Source organism: Amblyomma maculatum, chromosome 5, assembly GCF_055883805.1.
Source record: "Amblyomma maculatum isolate TAMU_Amacu chromosome 5, ASM5588380v1, whole genome shotgun sequence".
In the NCBI taxonomy this organism is placed as follows: Eukaryota; Metazoa; Arthropoda; class Arachnida; order Ixodida; family Ixodidae; genus Amblyomma; species Amblyomma maculatum.
The window spans coordinates 145,870,116-145,890,255 of NC_139348.1; the positions used below are offsets into that span (position 1 = coordinate 145,870,116).

Sequence of the window (20,140 nt, forward strand, 5' to 3'; positions counted from 1 at the left end):
AGTAGCCGAGTGTCTTAACTACTGAACCACCATGGTTTTTTCTTTTTTTTTCTGTATTGCCTTGTCTTGACACATTGCATTTCACGAGAACAAAACCAACAAAAATCATTCAAATGTATTTTCATATGCCACACTCAATTTCAAGCATACACAACAAAGGTTCCAGCCTCGAGAACCTCTCGGGAGGTTCTGCCAAAAAACCTGTCCACGCTTTCCCGAAAATAAATTCTGTCAGGCCATGCATCTTTATCGCAATGGTAACGGCCCGTTCTTGAGCGCCATATACAGTGAAGGCCCAATAGCATTCACGATTTGATTTATTTATGGTGAACCATCGCGGCATGTGCGTTCACTCGTTATAACCTGGTGTAAGTAGGCTTAGACATTTGCCATTTCATGAGGCGTCTCCCAGATGACGCCACATGGATGGTTTCAGCGCTATGATCATTTTAACACAGGTAATCGCTGCGTATTTTTTACTGGTTTCTGTTCTATAGGTTAAAGCGCACGGGAATAATTCGCACATGGTCGGATACCGTATAATTCTGACTCCTGTAATTTCATCCGCAAGCGTCAATACATTGACATGTAATCTGATTGTTATGCTGTTACATTTTTCTTTCCAGGAATGTAACAACTTCCGAGTGCTTCGCCCGCGTGTCTTTCTGATGATATTTGTTGTTGATGGTTGAGTAATGGCTCAGTCTCTTTCGCAACGCTAAACATGAAGAGGCTATCCCTGGACGTCCTACTATGAGTCCGCTGTCCTTTGTTCTACTCTACAGTGGCAGCTGCGTGGTATCTATAGTTTAGGGAGGCGGGCAGAGTTTAGGTTATGGACATTGTTATACAAGTGTGCGAGCCAATCACTGATCCAGAGTGATTTCAAACATTGCTGGTAAAACTGTTTCTGACGGCAAAATCTCAGCAACCACTCCAAACAGTTAAGGTGGGGGGGATTTTGAAAATGCGTTGCAAGAGCTGGCTGTACAGCAGTTCTTATAAAAACTGTGACTATAAAATTCCTAATGGAGCTCAAAGATATACGCCTCCTGCTTTAGAGCTCGAAAATAGTTTTAGATTTTGTTCAGCACTTATATTAGTTTTTGCTTTATACTAATGCATCTTCTTTTTAAAATCTACTATCTACAGAGTACTGCAATTTTGCACGAAAGTTTCATCGAACGCTTGACATAAATGGTGATAAAATTATACACTTCCAACAAAAGCTTGATGTGCTTTTTTATATACCTTTGTCAATGCAGTAAATTTACCACTTTCGACTGGTGTCTGTTTAGTCGAAAGCAAAACACATAAACCTCGGCAATTATTTTAGTTCAAATCATGTGGATGCCATTAACACCGGTGAAAAGTTTGTTTTGTTTTGTTGTGCCTCATAGTTACCGAGAAAAAGATGCACAAAGCTGCAAATACTTTGTTAAGAAAAAAACCTCAATAAAGTATTTAAAAACTGTTTTAACCTTTGCGAATTGCCGGGGATGCAGTCCTATCAGATGTCGGCATTGTTCTACCCTTCCATTTTGTTCCTGTGGCTCTTTATTTCCCGTTTCGTTTCAGATATCAGCTTGGAAGCACTTTTATTCTTTTAGACGCAAGCCTGAACGAAATCCCAGATAGCGAATGGGGCGAAATTCCGCGCGCGGGATTTGTGCGCGGGATTGTTGCCACGGATCTGTGCGCTGATGTGTCATTTGGTAATAACTGATGTATGAGGCGGGAAATTACGAATGAAAACGATTGATGACAATTTGGAATCAATAAGCATTATACGATAAAAAGCGATAGAGTTAATGAATTATGAAATCACTAAAAAGTGATCATAAAATGATTAAAATGACAACAGAGCGACCTATATGTCAAACGATGGCTTCTAATAGCTGCAACTGATTGGAAATGAGCAAATGTGCTTAGCTATGAGTGGTAATGACTGCAATGACTAGGCATGACTAGCATAGCTACGGAACGACAAATATGTCAAATGACTTGTCATGGCCGTAACTGACTGGAAATGAGTACATATGCTCAGCGAGGAGGGGTAATGAGTACAATGGATAGCCATGACTTAGCCGACTACAGAACGAGCAGTATATGAAACGACGACTTGTAAGGGCCGCAGCTGACTGGAAATAAGTAAATATGCTTAACTATGTGTTGGTAATGAATACAATGTCTAGGCATGACTCATCATGACTACTAAACAACCAATATGCCCTATGACGACTTGAAATGACCGCAATTCACTCGAAACGAGTAAATATGCGTAGCTATGGGTGGTAATCACTATAAAGACTCGGCATGACTCAGGATGACTACGGAACGACCAGTACGTCAAACGAAAACTTGTAATGAACGCAATTGACTGGAAATCAGCACATATGCCTAACTATGATTGATAATGACTTTAGTGACAAGGCGCGATTCATCATGAGTACGAAACGACGGATATCTCAAATGACGACTAGGTATTATTGCAACTGGAAGGAGAGGAAAGGTAGACATTTGCCTTTTTCCTCTTAAGAGACATCTAAGAGGCTTTGTAATTAATTTCATTTTTGACCCACCTTCTTTTTATAATTATAGCGTCGACACACAAGGAGGTCCAGGAGTAGCACCAAAATGCTTCAGCGCTCTTGTTCGGGTTACATTTACACTATTAAAGAATTCAGTTTATTCGTCGATACCCGTCCTGACTGTTTTAAGACTGGCAAATATGGTCTTAGGAAGCCTTGCCCAAATTAATTAGTTAAGGGCCTGTTCACATTATGGGTCCTAAAGGCATCTTCAGAAAAAATAAAGTTACAGCATGAGCCCTCGTGACTAAAACTGCACTACGAAGAGAGTCAAATTGAATAACAAATTGGGTAATTGCCCTTCTGAACAAAAACATGAACAATAATTTTTGCTCACATTCGAAACAAAGAGACTACTTCGAGGCCTACCCACGTTTTCGGTCGGCATGGCGAGAAATAAGGAGGAAACGATACTTTTTGAAATCGCAAATACCCAACTGCAATCTATTTCCAAAAGATAAAAAAGCTGCCTCTCTGCTGACTGAAAAATTGTAGTCAAGGTTTTGTTATAAACCAAATTGTCACCCAAGATAAAAAAAAGTCTATAAATAGTAATGGTAAGGCTTCAGCAGTGAAATAAATAAAATTTAGCTACGTTACTCACATTTGGCTCAACAAACGGCCAAATAATTAGTGCTATGTCTTATTTGTTCGAGAAAGATTTAAAAGAAACCTAAGAAGGCGGCTGATTTACATCATTATCGTATGCCATGTCTCTTCTCTTCCTTAGTTCATGTGGTTACGCATTGTTGACACGTAATATTTCTTACTCTCTAATAAAGTGAGAGGTGCATGAAAAAACAAAACAGCTGCCTGCGGCAAACTGGTTCGAGTGATAATGTAGAGGACCTCAGGAGGTCTTCCATTTTTGTTTGCTGAATTGGCTGCCATATTGGAAACGCTTTCTTCCCTCAGTACTATATTGTCCTACTTCATTTTACCAACGCCGTGAGGCAGCGATACTTTCCAGATGTTTTTCGCTGCCTAAGGCAGCGCAAGAAGAACAAAAAATAAAATTAGCTGTGGTCAGCTTTAGTTAAACCCGGTAGGTTGCGTAAGCAAAGCCGACGTAGCTTCTCTTTCTGTTCTTCTTCTTGTTCTTCTTCTTCTTCTTCTTTTTCTTCTTCTTCTTCTTCTGCGGCGCGGCGTGGCTACCGACCGGGTATACCAGATGGCTTGAAGAGGGGCACCATCTGCGGTCGCTCTAAAGGTTAAACGTGGCTACCAGTCGCGTTTACGCGATGGGCTGAAACCTGGCGTAGTATTCCTTACGCAGTAAAAACAAGCACAGGAGCTCGCCCCTCTCATATTACCCAAGCTAAATGGGTTCTGGTTTATCTCCTAAAAGACCATCTATGCGAGACGCATTCAGTAGCCGTGTTGCTATAGTATCCAGTCTTACATCGGCTATATTGTAAGCCGACTTGTACCATTCGTGGTGGACGCATTTTGATGCAAGAGAAATGTAAAATCGCTAGTGTGCTGTGGAAAACTTAAGCAAGCATCTTAATCCAATGGCACAGGCTACGCCATCTGTCACATCTTATGTACAAATTTAAGAAATTACACATCATATATCATACCTTACACTTCTTCACTCCAAATAATCGCACCCTTTTTCTGACGAACTTCAACTCTGTGTGGGTGTTAGTCTCAACATGCTCTCCCTCCTCCCTGCTCAGATATTTTACCAGCACTAAGCAGTTTGCACTCCAGAGGATTTCAGCTGCGCTAATCCCTATTAGGTTATTACCCGTTCAGCAGACGCTGTGTGCGCTGGCAGAACACTCGAGGTTGGAGCATGCTGCAAACACCTTTTGTTATTCGTTCAGATAAAGTTTCCATGCTGAACGCTTACTGAATTTCTTTAGCTTTGCCCGGAAGGTTTCACCAATGAGAAAGCTGCAGAAGCTTACCGTTTTTAGCTTCGCCGTGGTGAAGAATTGGGCCATGCAGGATCGCGCGGCCTTCCAGTGAGCACCTTTGACGTACACCAGATTGCGGTCCAGCAGAGGATGCAGTTCATGAATGTGATTTAGATGCTGCAAGCAAGAATGAGAATAAGCTGCGAGATTGACATAGAAAGGGAGAAGGATATTTATTGATTTATTAGGGAGATTTTTTATTTAATAGGAATACCTAATATATATTAAGGATATTTATTATTTATTAAGGAGTGGTTAATTTATTTGTTATGGTTTGGAAATATTGATAACAGTGGCAACGAGGCAAATGATTTTCATTCTTGGTTACTCAGTGAAGACGAAGTTTACTTGATCATAGTAAAATAAAGAGGGTCGTATTTGACCTAAAAACAACATTATTTTTGCTGCCAATTGGTCCTAGACGGGTTTCTTGCGGATGTTTCTATTATTAGTTTTTACGACCACCTACTCCCAGCATCAATACGATTTACTGCTCGTGATTGTCTAGTACGTATAGTTGTCAATTTCTGAATTGGCTCAAGAGTTCCCATTGAGTTCATATTTCACAACCCGTTAAATAAGGAATTCAAGCCGTGTTTCTTCAGCATTTGATTCATCATGTTTTGCACTATTCTTTTAGTCTGTATCCCAAAACTCTAGGCTGCTAGATTGACGTCCAGCTACATGGGAATACACTTGGTGTAGCAGCAGAATCACAAATATATATGCTGTGATATGCTTCAATTAGAAGCCAACGTTTTAAAAGAAATGTTTTAACAACCATGCCATTGAATCGAGTCAAATCGACATGCCGGAAGACTACAAATTTAATTAGTAAGCTGAGTGCATGCATAGAGTTCATATACATTACATGTCTGCACGACGGATATTTTAAATTCAGTCTTTGCCTGGTTGCTCCTTACTTTTAATGAATCACAAAAATTTCAGGTAATTTATGCTTTCAGAAAATGGCTACTCCTATATTTAGATCAAGCTATCTGCTACAGTAGCGGATAAAAGCATAAAACAAAGGCAAGAACAGCAGCTTACTCTTTCTGCAACTTCCGTTCTCGTTTTATTGAATAGCGAAAAAAAAAAGAGGCATAGAATGTCGGCACTCTCAATATCAGTAAATGTGAATGTAAAATGGGATGAAAAAAAAAATGGTAATTTACCCCTCGGCCAGAGTACACCTGGAAATTATTGGCACAGATGTCCTTTATCATGTCCACATCTTTTATCACCATGAATGGAACGTCCCCGATGTAGAAACTGGAAACGGTTACACAACGTAAGGAGTTTTAGGTAATGTGGCGTTATAAAAACAAGGAAATATACCTTCAATTCTACATCAAACAATTTCGCCTTTGTTTTGTAAATAAAAGATACTTTTGTCTTTTGCATTCTGTTGAAGCTTACAATTTACTTCGGAAGAACAGCCTAATTTAAAAATTTATGACTGGCACTATTAGCAAATCCAAATCGCGCTAATGCCTTAATGACTGCGTGGGTTCCTTATGAATAAATGGATAAATACTTCGTATAGGGTAAAGTAGATTAGCGTATATATTTTGCAAATTCAATAAGAATAAACGGTATCGCGCAGTCATTTCGGCTATCCTAGGATCCCGTTATGCCTTGGACAGCAACGAACACAAAATAATACACAAAGTATGCTTAGGCTTGTTTCCCCTTCTAGATTTAAGCTCCATGGTCTTGTTAGCGTGGAATCCCGGCTTACCAAGGCTTCCTCTAATTTGGTGCCGTCCCTCACCCTGCTCCTTATATTTCATTTTTTTTTTCTGTTAACTTGAGATTCTTATGCGCGCCTCATTAAAATGTTTTTGCCGGCTGTCGCCATGTTTGGTCCTTACAACTTTATTCGATTATAGAGATGACGCCTGTCCCTTCAAACACATTGTCATACTTTTCCGGCCTTATATTAAGCATGCCCTTCGCCTTTATTATTTTTGTGAATAACTAATCAAATGTCCCTGTTGGCGTTTGCTTACAAGAAAAAAAAAAACAAGAAAAGAGGACGAGAGCCGATCTTTGTTCTAGGTCAGAATTTTTTTCTTTGCTCACAGACAGGCTCATTTGCGATGCTGCCAAGAAGGCGATGTCATTATCGGTATGACATCTCAAAGTAACGACGTAATTGGTGGGTCAAGGAAAAAAGAACAAGGAAGGCAACATCAGCATAAATGGTGCGCGAAACGTAGCAGCCGTCCTAGTGGCTTGGAGCCTTCGACAGATAGAATCTTAATTCGGAAGTAATTATGGCATCGGGCACTAGACTGCGTTGTTTATTTGAAGCAAACAAAATACATTTAACTCATGGATACGTTTAAATCCTATTTTATGTTTTATTGCTGTAGGGGTCACGAAATAACAATGGTCGTCTTTCGTGCTATTTTGTAATTATCACTCTGGAAACAGAACTATGGGGACACTTAAGCTCTACCTTTAAGGGTGGAGCTCTCGATAGCCCACATATAAAGCCCCGCTTTAACCGAGCTCCTTGACCTAGGAATAACGTGAATGCAAGGGTCCTGGAAGACTGATTGATATCACCCTCCCATATGAAAGGAGAGGCCCGAGTTGGCAGCTCCTGCCAAGAAAGTAACGCCAAGAAACCTTACGTCCGGTCAGTGCTCGAACATTTCAGCTATAAGCTACTGCCAGCCAGCGCCGCGATCGTGATTCTACGTTCACAGCACCAGTTTCTCAATTGCTGGTGAACGGGGTCTTTAGGTGGATCGCGTTAGAAAATTAACCTTGGACCAGAGGGTTGGTTGTTGTTTGATCACTGGTTCTAAGCTAACGCAGGTACTAAATGTAGCAAACGAGGACGAGGGGAAATGATTGCGACGAGTTTAACCAGGAATAGAAAGGTTTTGCCAGCTTGCAAAGGGTGAAAAGGGATGTAGAGAAATAAAGGTGCATAAGAAAAAGGAATAAAGGGCCAGAAGTCAGTAGGTGAAAAGTGCACCAGTAATTAACAGCCTATCGTGCAGGGTAGAAGTTATACCAACAGTCGGAGGAGTGCCTGTGGGGCCCTGACCTTAGGTGATTACCGCTACCACTGTCCGAAAATATTTACCTGTGTGAGCGTACGTGGGTCAAACTTCTCCAGTGCACGGCATAGAGATCGCTTTCTGGAACTTTATTTCGGACATTAACAAAGTGTAGGTCGAACGGTCCTTCGCTGCCGCAGATGCTTCACAGAGGGTCATCAGCCATGACCATAACAAGGGGGTAGTGGTTAGGAGAGGCTACTGAAAGCCAGAGGCGACACAGTGAAGAATGCGCATTTCCTGCGTTAGGCGTTGGCCATGTTTTAAAGGTAATCATGTCGCATCTTATTTCATTATGAATAATGGAAACAATTTGAAGTCTTAAATGTTCTACACGTAGATTAACACACTGTAGTAGTAACTGCAGGCTAAACGTCAAAGTTCAAATTTCATGGATACGCAAGGAAGAACACCAAGTCGAATTTTTCTACGAAAACTTTTTTACGCTCGTGTGTCTAAGCGCTTTTCTAAGTGCCACTCTTAAGCGGTCATGTGGTCGGCAACGATAATGCAGCGTGTACGACACAACACCTATTTTCGGCATTTCCGAGCAAGTATTTCTTCCTGCTTTTTTTTTTCATCTTCTAATTGTGTAACGCGTTCTAGGTGAGGTAGGTGTAGCGAATGCAAACATGTGTGCGCTATAACTTTGGCAGAGCCATAATTCTGAATGTTTCTACATGCAGTGAGCTAGGCAGACATGCAAAAGTAATCACACGCAAATAAAACAAAACCTGCCTCTGAGCACGGGCGAGTCTGGACAAGAACGCGCGCGAGAGGTGACGAGCGCGTGCTCGAACGAAACGGAATACGCGTAGAAAAAGATACCCCGAAAGATTTAAAGTACTAAGTAGCAGCGTCATCTAAGTTTCGTAGAGCGCATTCAGTTGATCCGTTTTTATTAAGGTTGGACCAACCAGGCTACGTAGCGAATGAGTAGCGCGCATGTCTCTCAAACGAGAAAGCGTTGACGTTTACTGCTCATTATCGCCCTAGCCAAATTAATCCACTGTTGTTTTCAAATCAGTATTTTGTTTTTTGTCGTTACAATGACGTCCATCAAAAATTTGATGCCAATTCGAAAGTTTTGACGTAATCCTGAATTCATATAGCAGTCCTGAGATACCCGTTTGTTCGCTGTAAGGCCGTACAGACAGGCGGACAAGGAAAGGTGAAAATAAAGGAATTAAATGCGGCGAGACTATGTGGCATGACAGATTTCGCAGGTCTGTTCGTTGTTGACAGCATCGTGATCATGTGACAAGAACTAGAGCACTGGTGATAGGTTCAAACAGTAACCTCCTATTAGAGCTGAAATAACAAAAAGCGAACATGACCACTTTGGACTGCAATGACAAACCTTAGTAGCAACGCTACGTGAGAACTTCGGCGTCATCTTATTTTTTTACCCAGTGCTTCGTTATGTTCCACCACGGTATATCAGGACGTAGACCCATTACAGCTAATCACTGCAATGTGCAAGGCTTATCGGTCGTGTGTGTCGCAAACTCACCCAAAAACGTCGCCATACTCGTTCAACCATCGACCCAGGCTTTCGATTTGTGACTGAAAAGATAAGAACAAACACTATTATGACGGAAGCTTTTGGACGTAGTAGGAGATAAGACACGTGGGGCGATGTGAAGACTTTTGACAATTCCTCGCAATGAGCGTTTGGGTTTCTACCTTCGCGTTCGTTGCTCCGTGGAAAGGAACCATTGTTTAGAAGGGGACAAAGGCAAAGAATGGCTTTTTTAAAAACACTGCTTGTAAAAACTTAAGTTGACTAAACGTATAATAATGCAATTGTGTAGTTCATAATTTCAAAATAACAACACGGAATGTGTTATGTCAAACCCTTTGGGCAAAATTATGCGTTTGTCCTGGTCTGACTAAAGTGCATCGAAACCGAGATGAGCACATACGCAATATCCCATTCGTGGCAGTTTGCTATGTCACTCCCGAAGAGTACTGCTCCAATAGGAGGGGTGAGTGGCCGTTACGTGCATGACCTATGTCCGCTTCACTAATATTAAATAAAAGCCCTAAAAGAAATGTTATTATGAAATACTCCGTTTTCAACACATTCGACGCATTAGAAGTTTCCTGCAAGCTTTGTCAGTATAGTTGTAGCTTTTTAGAAGTCATCATGGCAATTTTAACGGTTCACGTCAGAGGAAACGAAGTGAAAACAACGTGGATTTTTTCTATGCAACTGCTGGCGCGGCTTCGTCAGTTCGATTCTCATCACATCCATTGGTATATCACCTCTAGGTTTAAGCTGAAGTTAGGAAACCGTTTTTTTTTTTCAGACTGTGCTTTTCTTTCGCCCACTTACTGAATGACACTGTCGTTTAATCTGAAGGCCCTCCTGCTTGTAGATAAGATAAAGTGCTGCTCATTAAATATAAATGCCAGGATGGCGCACCATTCATTTGGGCTGCTAGGCTACGATCGGTCTATAAGGCGCGGCATTAATTACTGTAAGGTCACCTAATCTGCCTATATTGCATTGGCTGTGTCAAACATGGACGAATATGCAGGGAGAAGCGAGCTTGGGTAAGTCACAGTTCGTTATTGGAAGGTGCTCTGCAGGAAATAGTAGACAAGCCTGCGGCAACTTTTCGCGACAGCCTGCACTTGAGCAGCGCAATTACTAGCGTCCGTGAAGCTCCGTGCGCCCAGTCTTATGAACGTCGTGGCTCAACTGCTCTGGAGAGCAGCTGCCTACACTTCGTGCTTGCTTATTAGATTGCATTAGATTGCACACCTTTAACGCACCCCCTTTACAAATCGTACTCCTTTCCACATGTTTCCGGACTCATCGTTTAGCTTCCTCCACTCGTTTGCAGAGGAAATGCCTCTACGCTTCCCTTCAAGTTCGGTTAAAATGCAGCATGGAGTCTACCAGGGAGTTTGACTTCGGCGGAGAAGTGCACAATTGTGGACAGTACCTGCCAGCAAACTTTATTCACCTGATAAACGCTTTTTTTTTTTAAACAGGCCACTTAGGCAACTCGTTTTGTGAAGTACCGATAGAATCAATTTCATGGTGATCACCAGGTTACAACGATGCAATGCTTGCTTGCCGCCGCATGAGTATAGCTCTTGCCGGTGCAAATAAAGGGCAAGCAAAAATAGACAAATATACCAAAACACGCGACTTGGCGCATTGTTGCTTGAGTGTGACTATTTCATTTCATTTGTTTATTTGCCCAAATGGGTCCCACGGCTAAACGTTGTTATATAAGCTAGCCGAAGCCGTGGAACTACATCGCTTGGGAGATGGAGGTACAACAACTAATAGACAACAGCAAAGCAGAAACAAGAAACATGCCATTTTAGAGCAATAATCGAGGTAAAGAGTACAAACAAAAATCCAAACCATAAATGAAAGGGCATAACAGTGCATATAGAAACATTGCAAGGACGAACAGGTTTCTCAAAATAACGGCTTGAGGGGCTAGTTGGTGCAGCATAATACCCTTCTCTTCGCTTGTGTTTGTGTTTGTTGCGCCACATTTCTGGGTATTACGAACAGTTTTACAGTTGAAAGTATTTGCAACATCTGTCTAAAGTTTGCAACGCTCGAGACAATTATAAAATGATGTAAATTATCTGGAACACAGTGGTCATTAAATATACTGAAAGTAGCTACGGAACCAACTTATAACAGTACGCAAGGCAACTCCATACTTAGGAAAAGTGATTCGACATCCTTCATTGTGGGATTTTGTGCCATTGGGCATTTATTTAGGATATATGCGAATTGTACTGCAATTTCTGAAATATTTTCTTACTGCTAAACGTTGGAATAAACCGTGATCTGGTGCTTCGAGTATGTGCGTGGCATTAGTTTAATACTAAATATGCAATAGCTGCTAGAACAAGCAATTTTCGGACGCCCTGGGTTCTTAACGTCTCTCTAGGTGATCGCGTTCAGCGCGATCTTTGTTGTACAGTCGTGCGCGATTTGAAGGTTATCGCGCTAGCGTCGACCGGGAACATGAACAGCGCCATGGCCCAGAATTCGCTGCCTAGGCGAGGGAGGTATCAAGCCAGCTCCCCTCACTCTTTTCGCTGTTCCTTTAGCAGCCGTCACTCCCTGCTAGGACATCACTTTCATATATTTTTTTTTCGTTTGGTTCTGCGAACAGGCAGTTATCGTTGTGCGCACGATGTATTCTTCGGTATTATCTGAAATTGGACACTTTATCGCAACAAATGGAAAGCTTAGAATAGAGAGAAAGGGCGGTGAAGATGTCGCGGGGGTGATGGTTGTTGTATGGAAAAGCGAACGAGGGAGAGAAGAGTGCAAAATCATGATTTTGCCTGTTCCAAATCCGGCCGCCAGGTGCTTGGAGTGCAAGGCTGGTCGACGCTCGCGCGATAACCTTCAAATAGCGCTCGACTGTACCTTTTCCATTATTTCATTATCGTTCTTTCATGCAAAATTTCCATGTTGTGTGTTTCTCCATGGCTATTCATTACTGAAGCTAGACGTTTCTCTGGCCTCAGTTAGGGCTATTTCTGGTAGCGGCATTGTTTGTAATAAGTCACAAACTTTATTAGCCCATTCATATACATCATATACATGCCGAATAAAACTTGTCATGCTTATATCTGGTCATTCCTTGGATTTCACGAAGAAAGACGTCACTTCTGCTTAATAAATTACGCGTTGTGTCGACTTGGTACAATTTTATCTCAAGTGGTATGTTCTTTGCGTAACATCTGGTACCGGGGCCCAGCTTCTTTTCCAGTCTGCAATTTTTCCTTTTTTTTATTCTCTCGGGTGGGATGACCTTCTCCAATCAATGCGAAGGATCATGGGAAAATCGTTAACACATAGTCGATGAAACTTTTCTCTCCTCTCTTGCTTGCTTCATCTGTGTCTCTGTGCTGATATTTATTTATTTGTAGCATTTTTCAGACACAGTTGGGCTTGGATGACAGGGCAAAAAGAAGATGCTATCTGCCTGACGAGAGCCCTGTCACCCAAAATCAGGTTGGCAAGTGCAAGTGATGCATTCAATTATTATATAAGTGCTAATGAAAACAGAAAACACAATTACAGAAGTTTTCTCACATGTTTACATTTTTATTATGTAAGAAGACGGGAAATACTCATGGCATTGAAAGCGACCGCAATAAGGTATTGATGGACTTTAAAAAGCTCTCAGGAAATCTAAAGTACTGCATGATATCTAGGAAAGATTCGTGGGTGCTTAGAAAGTTCGGGATTAAGGGCAGCAGTGTTTGGATACCATAACTCGTTCTTGCAGCAGGCAGTTTGAACAAGCTATGTCTCACTACGTACCGTTTATTACTGGCTAAGGGCAGGCCGGATATTCTAGAAGGATCTGGTATAGTTTGGTTTCTGATATATGTGGCAAGTTTCAGTTCGTATAACCGGTTAACCATAGGCACTTTGTGCCTTAGGCACACCGGGGCCGTGTGTTGCAGCCGCTCAAGGTTTGCAATGCAGCGCATGGCTTGCTTGTGGAGAACAATCGGTCTATCAATGCCAGTCTGAATGGTAAAACCCCAGATCAGTAACCAGTAGTTAAGGTGAAACTGAATTAGAGTATACTACAACTGACGCTTAACCAGGTAATGATTAAGTGCCTGATTTTGTACAGCATGCCTCTACCGATCTAGATACGCTCGCACGTATCCTGTTTATCGCTAATTCCATCATTCTCTGTGAGCAGTAAGGCTGCTGATTTTGTGGCAGCATCACAGGACCAATGCGACTAGGACGATATTTGCATCGTGACGTGTTCTCAGACTCAATGCCGGTTTTCATGCTATTGAGCTAAAAAAGGAGCGAGGCTTTTATGTTCGCCCCCATGCAATGTGTCAACATGAGCGGTCAGCTTTATGGTTTCTTCGCAAGCTTACGGATAGCCTTTACGTGCCGTAGTGAAGGTACAGCTGTCATCTAATCAGCCATATATGTCTTATAGTGCGCCGCGTTTCAATAGAAATGAATATACAGCGACTAATGCGGTACACGTATTCAAATGCTCTTGAAGATGCTCGAGTACGCATCTGTAACAGCCAACCTTTGCTGGCATACTAACCACGTCAGCTATTCCTCACTATCGAGGATTTCTTGTCTCATGGTGCCTTTATATGTGCGCAGCCCTCACAGGTCTTATGGCGATTTTGTGCAATCACTTATGACGCGGCACGAAGTAACTTAATTGAGCAACGATGTCAGCTTGTGCAATGACAGTTGAAAAGCAGGCAGAGTTATTCTCAGAAATGTGGCCAATAGGGTTTCTAAACTTTTAACTACTAGCAGCCAGCGTAGAAAAAAATGTAAGAAAATGTTTGCCACGCATCGAAAGCTCCAACTGTCTACATATAAGTGTGCAAAAGTGTACCCTTCTTACCCCAAAGTTGCCTCTCTATTAAAAGATGGCGCATGATCCTTGGACACCACGTTTATTTATGTTGCCTTATTACAAAACGTATACAGCGCCAATTTCACAAATGGCGTCATTCGGTTGTGCGCCGTATTTAGAGTGCCTTGAAAAGATGATAAAGGCGGAGCTGTCACAAGACAATATGTGGCTACGTTGGATTTTTGACTCAAGATCGCCTAGAGTTCGAGACAACAGTAAACGGATGAAAGCTACAGTTTTCAAGGCCCCAGTGAACTGCACATTTTTAATTCGTGCGGTGCAATCCATGAATTTTATGCAGCCGGGAGAGTGGAATGAAGAATGACTTCAACCTTGAAGGGTCTGAAAAATTTTCGGAGTTGTTGGGGCCTTACTCACCGGATTCCAAAACTCGTCGGCATTGCCGTTGATAAGACTGCGAATGGGAGGTCCGGGTATGCCAGTGCCTTCGAAGGCTTCAAAGCATTTCTTGCGTTGACTGGGGGTGGAAAGAAAAATTCATGCAGATTTAGTTTCATCCCTAGGGCGATACGTGTCCATGATCACCATGCCACTGATTGGCAAGCGCGCAGTTTTCATAACTTCGTATTATGAAATTACTCATTGTACCTGCGACAAGCGCTATGTTAAGAACTATTATTGTGCTAAAATTTGTAAAAATACTTACTTTAGTAAATTATGTAATAGGCACACATAGTCGTGTTAAAGAAGGCATTATTCGATTTGACACTGAAAAAAAATTGCTTCAAGGTAAGTTATGTTGTTCTGCAGCGCAGGAATTCGAAAAGTTAGGTTCGTCACCTGCAATGAGTACAATGTGTCACGCGTGTGCTATTTACGCTTAAATTGCATTGAAAGGCTCTACAGAACTCTCTTGCTATCCTAGCAACGTTATTCCAAAAGCTGTGGGATGCTATTCCATGCGTCTTGAATGCGCTACAGCCCTCTTTGGTTGACCTATACTATTTTCCTTACTCTGATACCGTCTATCCTTTTGTGACCTAATAAAAACAACAGTGCAACAAAGTTGAATGCATGTCCCGTTGTTAATCCGCATAATTATTTAAACATGCTAGAAATCCGATCAAGTTGGACTTGCAAACAAAAGATCTTGTGCACATATCTACACGTCTTGATGACAAGATTTGCAGAAACGATGAAGTGCACTGAGTGTTGCAAAGAACATTCTGCGAAACCCTTTTATGACTCATGCAACGCAGTATATCCCACCAAAAACGGCTGTACCGAAATTCCCGTCATGCCTCATTGCTCGCACCAAACCTCTCGTGGCTCGTCCGCGTCAGAATTGCCATAGTAACTGTGACACTAATCATGGACCAGCCACCGATGCGGATGAAGTCGATACAAAGAAATTTTATTAACAATGTTCCTATTTGGACATCATCACAAGGTCCTCGTACAGGTCAGACATAAAACAGTCAATACTGTTTGCAGCAATTCCAATGTGCACATCACAACGAGCTTGGTTACTTAGCTATAGAAAACGTGACGTGTTAAAAAACACCTTATTTAAACTGTAGCCTGATGTCAAATAATCGAGCTGAAATTGACGTGGTGACTAAAAAAACTGCCAGAAAGGAAAAACCAGTAAAACACTACAGAGCGTGACCATTCATCGCCGTGCCCAGCACTGCTCTGGCGCTAATAAATTATGCTAAAACGTAGACATGGTCACAATGGTCTCACCATATGCAATAAAAAGCACACGCTGTCCGCTTAAAACGCGTCTGCAACTGTGAATCCACGAATGTTCTCTCAAGGAGGTGCCTGACATTCCACCATGCGTTAAACTCTAATGTCGTCCTTTTCTACGTTACATATTATACAGGGTGTTTCCCGTATACTTCTACCAAGGATTGTTTAGCTTAGGGTTAAACCTGGAGTTACGTGAGAGCTATCTGCATGGCTACGCTTAGGTTCGGCTTGAAAGTAAAACACGATTTTTGCACACAGTAGTTTACTCTATGGTTTCAGCTTTACTTTTGCCATAGAATTCACTTTTGACCACTAAAGTGCGAGGAGGCGAAACCCTATATCGTGGGGTGGTCCGAAGCCTTCTACTACGGCACCTCTTTCTCTCTGCTTTAATGCCCACTTTCACAATGACGCGGTAGCGTAAGCTGCCAGCCAAAATATAAAGCCCCGCTTTAACCGAGCCATATGAACGTGCCTACGTGGCTTAAGGATTACGTGAATGCAAGGGTCTTGGCAGGCTGACTCTGATATCACCATGCCATATGAAAGGAGAGGCCCGACTTGGCAGCTCCTGCCAAACGTAATGTCAGGAAGCTCTACGTCCAGTTAGTGATCGGCCATGTCAGCTGCCAGCAACCACCTCCCAAGACTTCTTCTCAACGGCTCAAGATCAGTGTAACCACAGCCAATGTGCGACCACGACGAAGGTGCCATCACGGTGAAGAGGCGAAGTGGGTACCGTAGTGTAGGCTCTTGCAACAAAAAAAGTGAAGCTTGTAGTCTGCTGAGACCCACGACATAGTGTATGTCGTCATGTAGTGCTCCTTAGAGTATATTTTTATATTCAGTGCAATTTGCTATTTAACTTTATTATTATGCAATACCTTAACTATCCATTTTGGGAGTCTTATAAAAACCACCCAGTTCTTGATATTAACCTACGTCCTACGTGATCGTTCTTTGTTTCAGCGTTTAAAGAAAGCCCGCAAATTATAAAAACTACTACGTGTCTGCTTTCTTGCGATGCCGTATTGCAGCATTGCAATGCTACCAAACGCGTTTTCAAATAACGAAGCGTGCGCATTCCCTGACTGGAAATGAGTGACCGACGGGCGCCAGCCCAAGCCATGATCAGCGACAGGCAGTGTGCAGGCCACCGACAGTAATCTTGGACGAGACTTTGTCGAGCTATAACATTGACGAAAGACAAAAAGAAGAAAAAGCGCTCAAGTCGCTTGGGCATGGTCACCACGTACTTTTCTTTCGTCTAAACGTTGTTGGGAGCGCTGCAATATTACAACGCACTGGCGCAACCACGTGACATTTCTTTTTATTTCGCGGGCTTTGCTCAAATGCCGGAAAAAACGGTCACGTCATAGGTACAGCAGTGAGCAAAAGTGATATACAACACTCAGCCGCTGACAATGCTCATGAAAACTGCCTTGAAAGGTCATCTAGCGACAGCGTCAGAGACAGCGATAGCGACACATGCATGTAAATAAAATGGGGCACCATCACTATTGCCTCAATCTCAGATGGCTGTTGCTAGATGAACTTAGAATGCAGTTTTCCGGAGCTCCGCCACCGACTGAGTGTTGTATACCACTTTTGCTCACGACTGTACGTTGGTAGGAAAAAAGTGAATATGTTGTTTCCGACCCCTCCCCACAACTTCATGTAACCCACTTGGTCCGAAAGTAAACTATAAAAAAAATGCTAAATTATTGTGGGTAAGAAATAAGGGGAATGTAAAAATACTGAAAAAGTCCATATGACGAAAATTATATATTACTTTTCATAATTTCATAATACTTCGCTGAACCATTCTTTTGTAATCCCTGGTTCAAGTTATGTAAAACGCCCTCTATACTTCCGTGGCAAGGCATATGCCCTTATTTTTGCCTCTTCCGCGACATTTTCTTGTAAGGCATTTCGGATGGGCTTCCAGTTGACCCTACAATTCTTTCTTATATATCAAAATTGTGAAGGAGTCGTTCTTTTTGCGGCGTTTGGGGGCTTTCATGTGGTCACCTATGTTGCCTAATTTGCATGCATCTGCTTGTCTTATTGGTGATAGGGCTTGGAACCGACCTATAAGCCGCCAATTGCACGCCCTAATCAGCTCACTACAATGCGAGACCTAACACAAAGGGCGTTATTAGAGGAGAAGTTAATAGGAGGCTGTAACAGAAGCAGGAAGGCTACTGAGAGCGCCACGATGAAGGTCGCAGGCTTTTCTTGGGTTTCGCCGCCATAGAAATGAGGTCGCTGCGACAGAGATTCGATGCCAGCACCTCGGGTTCAGCAGTTGTACGCCGCATTCACTAAGGCAGCACCAGTCGCTTGTACCACTCATGATGATTCTTAACGATATTGTTGTATGGTGCTCAAAGGATAGCCCGTCTTCTTATATACTCGCAACCTTCCTGCGCTGTTTTCTTCCAGTAGCAACTATACCAATTGCAAGGGGAAACCATTTGGGATGCGCAGTCATCAATTCCATGACCGATATCAATCTCGAGCCTTGTTGACCACCAATAAAAACATGAATCTCGGGCTCAGCATGATCTCAGCAGCGATCATTCATCACCTTGGTACACATAATATGCACGCTTCAGCTCTGGGGTTTATTATTGGCGCTTATTCATTACACTGTAGCTGTTCCTAACTAGAAGAGGATACTAAACTTACCATTTCTCCCTAGTCTAAATGTGCCGTGCAAAGAAGGGAAGTCTAAGCGCTAAAAGCTTCTCCCGTTAACTAGCACATGAAAAATTAAACCTGTGAAAAAGAAAAACGGAGATCTTACTTTCGCAACCAAATGAAGACGTAGTAGACGATCAGAACGGCCAAAATGGAAGTCGTAGTGAAGCCAAAATCAATCATCACGTCCAGCTGTGGTCCACTCTTCACCTGGAATCGTTGTGCCCCTGATAACTGCACGGTACCTTCCGCAATGTGATGCGAGCAAGTCCTCGATATAACAGAACGCCCAGAAAATCTGCGGCGAATCGGAAAGCAAGGGGAAATCAGAATGTCAAAGTCCACCGCCCTGCAACGACTGCCTCACGTCCCGGTGCTGAGGGATCTTCTCGTGCTGTTGACCGCAAGGCACCCACGGCTTCGCGCATTCTATGACGGATGATACACCGGCATGCACACCGATCGAAGTACCTCCATAATCCCCTTTCCCTCGGCGGCAGCCACTTATCTCGGCGCTATCGCGCCAGCCTTATTGTAACACAGCGAATTCAGGGTCAAATGTATCGCGAAACCTTATTGCACGGGGAGGAGCATAAAAGCGCGTTCGATGTTTCGCAAACTCACCTGAGTGCGCTTGGCTCATTTGTAACGCAGGTGGCCTTGTAAGGACAGGTTCATTCGGAAGGCTCTTTGATATCTTTCTCCATGGCTACTTTCTTTCTTTTCTTTTTACTGATTTCAGGGCTCGGCAGGGCGTATTCGTTGGGGTCTAGCAGATAGTTTCGATATGCTGTTCTTAACGTGATGATGTTAAATGCCCCACTACAAGAAAAACACAGTGTAACTTCTTCATGGGCGAGTTGGTGCATATCGTACATTATAAAGTTGGAACGCCAAAAAACTACCATACAGAGGCAGACTGGCGGAAAATCCGGCGTTGACATTGTCGGCGTCGTCGGCGTGGCCAGCGTTGTGAGCGAAACGTTACAGGCATTTGGTATTTGCTAGGTGACATGGTCGAACACTGATTGGCCGAGGAGTTGTCTTATGTAAAGACACTGCATGCTACCACTAAGTTGGGAAGAGCGGCGAACTAGGGTGCTAAATTGAGTTTGTAGAATAAGATAAGAATCGTTCTTCCAGAGCTCTTGTATATGCCGGGTCAAAATCGCTAAGCTTGGGGGATACAGACGTGCTCTTACAGCATGATGTTTATGGCTCCATCTTTATGTCGGATAGTTGCTTAGAGCTGGTACCTGGATAATGGGAGAGCTTAACATATGCATGCTAAAGAACCCCAAGCGGTCAAAAAAATCGGAGCCCTCCACTGCGGCAACTCTCATAGCTTGAGTCTCATTGGGACGTTAACCTATCAGCCATAAACAGCTAACAAACTTTTTTTTTAGATAAAAGGGCAAAAGTTCAGTGATTGTTAATTAAGGGACGAGGAACCACACGTGCGTGAACGAAGCGGCTTAGCTCTGCTAGGCTAGGATATACGTAGCGAGAGCTACCGTTCGGCGACATCGTTGAGCACTGGTAAAACTGGTGGCAGCGGGGGGTACCGATACCTGTGCCTAGAGCTGTAAATGGGAATCCAGTGATTAGCAAGAGAACCCTTACATGTATCACGAGCACTAACTGCTTGGAGCGTTTCAACAGATCATAGGGGAACTCACCGTTGTCAACTCCTGCCAATGCCAAAATCTTTTGCA

At 42.8% G+C, this 20,140-nt stretch overlaps 1 protein-coding gene across 1 annotated transcript in view; it reads right to left on the reverse strand.

Moving 5' to 3' along the window:
* The window catches only part of LOC146189865 (cytochrome P450 3A6-like), a 31,410-nt gene extending 12,563 nt beyond the window's left edge, over positions 1–18,847 (reverse strand). Inside the window, exons 1-5 of the mRNA XM_084603336.1 lie at positions 18,532–18,847; positions 14,385–14,484; positions 9,107–9,159; positions 5,692–5,788; positions 4,508–4,633 (exon numbers count right to left, since the gene is read on the reverse strand). Coding sequence (XP_084459462.1) covers positions 4,508–4,633; positions 5,692–5,788; positions 9,107–9,159; positions 14,385–14,484; positions 18,532–18,608 — 453 coding nt within the window. The 5' untranslated portion in view covers positions 18,609–18,847. The remainder of the gene's footprint in view (positions 1–4,507; positions 4,634–5,691; positions 5,789–9,106; positions 9,160–14,384; positions 14,485–18,531) is intronic.
* Positions 18,848–20,140: the final 1,293 nt, after the last annotated feature.